This window comes from Cylas formicarius, unplaced genomic scaffold (genome assembly GCF_029955315.1).
Source record: "Cylas formicarius isolate icCylForm1 unplaced genomic scaffold, icCylForm1.1 PGA_scaffold_8__14_contigs__length_24414737, whole genome shotgun sequence".
NCBI classification, from domain to species: Eukaryota; Metazoa; Arthropoda; class Insecta; order Coleoptera; family Brentidae; genus Cylas; species Cylas formicarius.
In genome coordinates this window covers 14,739,069-14,745,935 of record NW_026844361.1, presented here as the reverse complement: position 1 = coordinate 14,745,935, position 6,867 = coordinate 14,739,069, and the positions used below count along the sequence as shown (strand labels likewise).

General features: G+C 33.7%; 1 protein-coding gene across 1 annotated transcript; it reads left to right on the top strand.

The window, feature by feature from the left end:
* Nucleotides 1–3,700: 3,700 nt before the first annotated feature.
* LOC132706468 (D-aspartate oxidase) lies at nucleotides 3,701–6,366 on the top strand. Its single transcript, XM_060677817.1, has 2 exons — nucleotides 3,701–3,995; nucleotides 5,551–6,366. The coding sequence occupies exons 1-2, from the start codon at nucleotides 3,701–3,703 to the stop codon at nucleotides 6,336–6,338; spliced, it is 1,083 nt and encodes a 360-aa protein (XP_060533800.1). The 3' UTR covers nucleotides 6,339–6,366.
* Nucleotides 6,367–6,867: the final 501 nt, after the last annotated feature.

The window sequence follows — 6,867 nt, the reverse complement described above, 5'->3', positions numbered from 1 at the left end:
CCACACTATTTAGTGACAAAGACAAGTATTTTTTAATAATTATGAATCCACAACCGCGGAAATTATATTTCTCAGTTAAATTACGTAAACAAGATATGCCCATTAGACCAGTCGTGTCTTATATAACGGCTCCAGCAGTTAAACTCTCAACAAAATTAGTAAATATTTTAAAGTTCCAAACAGATTTTAAACCAAAATTTGCAATAAAAAATTCTTTTGAATTAATCAACAAAATTAAAGATATCAACATCCCTTCTAACCCAACACTATTGTCTTTTGATGTACAAAACTTATTTCCCAGTATTCCACCTTTGGATGTGATAGATTTAGTAGATTTTACCCTCACTCGGAGACAGGCTTAATAGTATTTTTAGACCAAAATTAATTTGAATTTAATGGACATTTACATCTCTAAGTAATGTTTGATTATTGATTATATTGATTAGTCCTTTGTTAGCAGAGATTTTTATGGATAATTGGGAAAATCATACTAGAACATAGTTTAAGTAAAAGCTTTCTATGGTGGTATAGAAAAGTGGATGATGTCTTTGCTTGCTTGCTGGAACGGACAGATAATTGGATTCTTTTTTAAATTACATTAACTCGTTACATAATCATATAAAATTCACTATCGAGATTGAACAGGATAACCTTCACACATGGACACAGTCATACATAACAGCTCAAATCACCCTTATATACAGAAAATCGCTGCATTTCACTCTTTTATACACATACGGCACTCTCAACAGAAAATCACAACAAAGAACGTAATATCATTAAACAAGTTGCAGTGAACAGCGGCTCTAATCCGTCCATTATCGATAAAGTTATAAATAAAAAACAAATCCAGACCACAGTATTTATCCAAAGCTAATACAGAACACGAACAATTTAAAACAATTACACATAGCAGAACCCAGTGAAAAAGTTTCAAAACATTTGTCAAAATGTGGTTTAAAAATAGCTCTCAGCACTAGCAACACAATAGGAAAATTTTCACAAAACAATAAGACGAAATGTCCGAAATCTCAAAAATCACTTGTCTACAGGTTTAAATGCGGATCTTGTCCTAAAATTTATATTGGACAAACAGGTAGATCCTTCATGAAACGCATTAACCAACATAAAAGAGCGTTTAAAAACAATAGTCTAGATTCTAATTATGCTACACACTTAAACACAGAAGAACACATTTTTGACGACCATTTTTATATTTTACATATAGCCACAAAAATTATAATAATTATAATAATAATAATAAATAATTAAAATTATTTATACGATCAATTAGATTTAAATACCTCTCCATTATTAAACTTCAATTCTCACAACAACATTAATTAAGGTTTTATTGTCATTTTTCGGTGTATATAGTAGCAGGTAGTTTGTAAATATTACATTTGGTAAAGACACGGTGTTGTCGAAACAATTGTCATGTGAATATATATAATTTTGAGTTTTTTTTTTAGTTTTAGTTTTTATTTATTGGCTTATCGACATTTTAATTTCATAAGAACTTGGTAATAAGGATTTTAAATTAATATAATGATTTTGGGTAGTCATAAGGATAGGAAGTTGTGAATAAACTAAACTATTTCAACAAAAAAAAAGGAAAAAAATAAAAAGAGAGACAAAGGAGAATCAATAAAGGAGACCATAAGAGTTTATGTCAATACCGATAGCCATAACTTTGGAGCCATCATTCTTGCACGCCTTTGAGTCATTTGGCCGAAATTTAACTTGATCAAATAGGCATATGCAAATAAAAGAACAGGGCTAGGGTTTCCTTAATTGCTTGCTCCTGGTTATCTTCGCGTCCTGATTAAAATGAAATTTGAATTCGTTTAAGTTTAACCACCATTCTTTCCAAACGCGTTGATCGTTTGGTCTCCTCATCAAATCGAATGCTGACAAATTCAAGACTTCTGATTATCTCTCTGTTCTCATTTTGCCTAATTAAACCATAAGCTTCAGCTCGGCTATCTCATCAGATATGTCATCAATCGATTGAGAAGTGGTTGGCTATCTGCATTTTTCGTAGATTTTTGAGCAAACATACCCCGGTAATTAGACATCTTAGCGCAATATAAAAAAAGATTAGCATTTGATAATAAATCTATACGTCTCTCTTCCCGCAATTAAGAACATTATCCACGTTTGAGAATAATGGGTTTACAGGTTTTCTCAGTATTAATAACTACCGGATGGCCCATGAATAAAGGACGCTGGCCATATCTCTGTTGGACCTACAAGAGAAAAACCTGGAAATTATTTTCAGGTTAATAAATTGGCCGCTATGGAGCGTAACTTTAGTGTAAAATAGAAAAAAAACTGGTTATCTCAAAAATACTCCAAATTACCATATACCAAAATTAGTTTTAACGTAATCTACTCTAGATAAGGAAACTTTTTTCTTTTAATTTTTTTCTATCTTGTTAAATTATTTTATATATAAAACATAATTGAGAGGAAATTAGGTTAGAAAGAATACCACAAAATACCTCAATAAATTGATGTCTGGCTTGGGTTCCATAGTAATTGAAGTCCGCCCTGGTTTATAATTTCTAACTCCATGAACTGTATAAACTTATTTTAATTCAAACAAAACCTAACACTAAACAAAACTACGCACGTAACAAAATCATTAATGCCGATGAATATTTCCGATGGTTTTCAATCTTCGTGCCAATCAAAATCTTTCTGGATATCTTACAGCTTAGAAAATTCCAGCAATAGTTGCATTCTGCGTGCATTCAAAATACACCGCAAGCAAGCAAGTTTAAGAGGATTCTTTTTTTTTCTTCATCGTGCCGTTACCATGCCAACCTCTAAGCATACTTAGTTATTTTACCCTTTTCTCCAATATCGACAATAAATGTAATATATTTATAAATTATATTGATGATTTATTTTGATTTGATTTTGATTTATTATTGATTATTGGCGATTATTATGGACAAACTAGGACAAAATCAATTCAACTCTAGTAAAAAATATAAGCATTCCAATTCACGTCTGCCGTTTCTGGTGCCATTACTATGCAACGGTTGAAAAATTAGTTTAATAAACACATTTTTATTTATATCTGAAAAGGGAAAAAGATATTACCATGCCGTTTCCACTACTTTATGTGTCTTTTTACGCTCTTTCATCCTAGCAAAAAATATTTATAGCATTATATCTAAATCATAAAAATCGTTGTTTTTGATATGAAGCGCCACCTACTGACTCGTAAAAGAATTATTGTCGTGATATTGGCATGCCAGTCGAAGCTCCTGTAAATACTCTTTCATACTAAACGAAGTTCATTAAAATTGGATTAGCCAAACAATAGTTATTCAACTTTTTGTAAAACAATATTAGACTCTTCCCCCACCCTTAATTTGACGAGATAGAAAAAAATTGTTCAAACAATACGGTTTCCTTGTCTACAGTAGATTATAGATTACGTTAAAACGAATTTTGATATAGGTTAATTTGGAATATTTTTGAGAAAACCCGTTTTTTCTATTTTCTACTGGAGGTTGCGCCCCCTAGGGGCCATATTATGAATAATTTCCAGCTTGTTCTCTTGACCGATTCTAAGTTGTTGGACTATTCATTAATGAGCCACCCGGTACATCTAACTTAGACACTAACCTGTCTTCAGCATATAACTTTTATTTATATTTAAGAAAAAAACAAAATAGCCAAGCAGATGGGAACCCTTATCAAACCGCTGGTCGGGGTTATCAGACTCGCAGCCAGTACAATGTATAACGTCGCCGTTGTAGGATGTGGGGCGATCGGTTTAACAACGGCGTTGGAAATTCAAAAAATATTACCTGGAAGTGCGAATATCACAATATTCACAAAAGATGTTAGCCCATACACTACCAGCGACATCGCGGCAGGTTTATGGGAACCTTATTTGCTGCAGGAAAACAATGAAGATGACATTATTAGGTGGTCCAAAGTGACTTACGATTACCTTTTGGAAATGTGGAAACAAGGTAAGGGCTGGTGTTCCCTAAATTCCGATGGTGTCAAGAGTTTCCTCTCTCTGATACACTGTTAGGCCAGTTTTGAGGGAAAAATGTATACTATTAAATTTAAAGAAATAAAAAAAAACGACTTTCCTGGATATTGGATATTAAAATAAAAATTATTACGATTTAACGAAACTTACTTTAGTTCAAAAGTATATATTAACCGAGACACAAGGTGTTATACTTACAATTCCATTTTTTTTTATAATTCCTGAATTAATCGAGTTTTTTGTACAAAATTTGGCAAATCGTTTGTTTTTTGGAGAAAATTGCAGCGGGTGCAGATATCACTTCTTACACCTTTTTTGCACAAAAAATCGCCGTTTTCGAGAAATTTGGGATTGAAATGACCAGTACATCAATACGTAATAATTAAAATTTCATCTAGTATCATTATTTTGAAAATAAAATGCAAATACTATTCATAAAAAAAGATTTCTATTCGGCAAGAAATGTTCAAAATGATTTTCAGTCACTTTGATGCATTTCGAGACACTTTTATTGAAAGACTGTCTGATTTTAAGTAATAATGGCCATAATTAATCTCGAGAATGAACTACTTCTTTATAGCGACATATACCTCCAAACACAAAAATCAATAGAATTGAAATGTGGACTCCTAGGCGGACAAAAGTACCATTTTAGATAAATATCATTGTTTTTCTTAACTTTGAGGATAGGTTATCCGGAAATGGGTTTGCAAAAAATTGAGGTGCAGCCCACCGTTCAAATTAAGTGGTAGTTCGATGGGTCCTAATATGTAATTATCAGTTATTCCGCACCAAACGTTTATTTTAAATTCTTCTTGGAAATGGCGTACAGATGTCAAACGGGGATTCTCTAGAACACGCGCATGCTTCATCTATAAATATTATTTTGTTTATAACGACAAAAACGAGCAAATTTGAATGTGGCCACCGGACAATAAAGCTTTTCTTGGTGAAACACTATAAATTTGCTCACTCCGGTTCCCATTACCCTTCGTCTTGTGCTTATGTCTCGATTTTCAACTACTAGGACCAAAATTTCCCCTTTAGCTTATTAGTAATCATTTTTTAAAGTCCCAAAGAATCCAGAATCCCCAATTTCGCTTAGTCTGTTATAAATATTCATAAAAATTTTAAAATCTGGGCCTTTGTCGCATTTTTTTTAGTCAAAGCCCACTCTGGAAAATTTTGCAGTTATTTTATTGCGTCTATTTTCGTCAGAGCCGCACAGTTTTGCTGTCTTTTATTGCAATTATGTTAGCCAAAGCCTACTTTGAATTACACATGAAACTGATCACTATGGCGCAAAACAGTTGCATGTGCAAATGCACGAAAAATACCGTGCGTAGCGCCCTCTAGCATCATTCGAAACGAAAACGGATTTCTCAGATTTGCTAAATTTAAAAAATATCTTTCTATATATCTTTTGGTTAATATCAACTGTTGGTCTAAGTTAAGCTTCGTTAAATCGTAAGATTTTTGCCCAAAGAATCCTCTATTTTTGGTGTTTTATTGCCGATTTTTTTTTTCAGGAAAAGCAAAAGATATCGGCATATGTCTTCAACCGGCCATAAACTTGTACAGCGACGAAAATTTTAAACATCCAAAATGGGCAGCCATTGCAGTGGGCTGTTGTGATTTATCTCCGGACTATCTCGTACGACTTGGCAAACAGATCGGCCAAAACATTAACGCCGGGTTTCTATTTGTCACATTCACGTGGGAGGCGCGGATATTTCTGCCTTATTTGCAAAATACGTTTACTAAAAACGGAGGCAGAATTATCGAAAGACACATCCGAAGCTTAAGCGAACTCACCGACTACGATGTCATGGTAAATTGCACCGGTTTAAATGCCAGACGTTTAATTGATGACGATAAATTAATCCCAATAAGGGGCCAGATCGTGAACGTGGAAGCCCCATGGCAGAATGTCATTTACATAGTTCAGTCGCAAGACGATAATTCTTCCTGTTATATTATACCAAACACCCACACGGTAATACTTGGTGGTACCAAGCAGGAAAGTTTTAATACCCGAATAGATGAAGACGATTATAAGAAGATTTTAAGAAACACGTTGAAGGTATGCCCTTCGCTTGAGGGGTGCAGGATCTCGAAGCATCAAGTGGGACTTCGTCCGGGCAGAAACAAAGTTAGGTTAGAGGGAGAGTTCCTGAGGATGTCGGATGGAAGGGTGGTGAAGGTGGTACATAATTACGGGCACGGAGGAGCTGGTATTACGCTGAGCGTGGGTTGTGCGAGGGAAGCCGCATCGTTAGTTCAAAACTTGTTAAAAGTCGGAGATAATAAATTGTAATAAATAAAATATAATAATAATAATAAACGACGAGGTTAATAAAATTCAACGTTTGGGAAGAATATTATCTGGTCCGTACGACATGGCAATTTTTTTTAATGACTATTTATCTACTATAGGGTAAAAGTGAGCGGATAACATCCGAACCACGAATATTGACTTCATAATAACCATAATATCAGAGGGTCGATGTCAATTGAAGGAACGGATATTAGTGAGATTGAAAAAATTATTTGCGTATTGCGTAATGAAGTGAGCGATTTTCCTGCTGAAAGTCTTAACTTTTGAGATGCAATCTCACGGATGCACGGAATCTATAATAAATATTTTCAAAGAAATCAAGGAAATAAAACTTGTCAAAAATAATACTCAAAAAGACCCAAAACTTTTTTCCAGAGTCAAAGATCCACTCCTCTATTATACAACTCTAATGTCATATAGCAATTGTCGTGTTTGTTATATTGGACAAACCTCACAGTGGTTGAAACAACGTTTGACACAACACAAAAGTGATTGTATATATATATGG

What these genes read in the sequence shown, in the direction of transcription:
- LOC132706468 (XM_060677817.1), top strand. Translation starts at nt 3,701, where the DNA reads ATGGGAACCCTTATCAAACCGCTGGTCGGGGTTATCAGACTCGCAGCC. An exon ending in TTTGGAAATGTGGAAACAAG is followed by an intron (nt 3,996 to 5,550) that starts GTAAGGGCTGGT and finishes TTTTTTTTTCAG; the next exon opens with GAAAAGCAAAAGATATCGGC.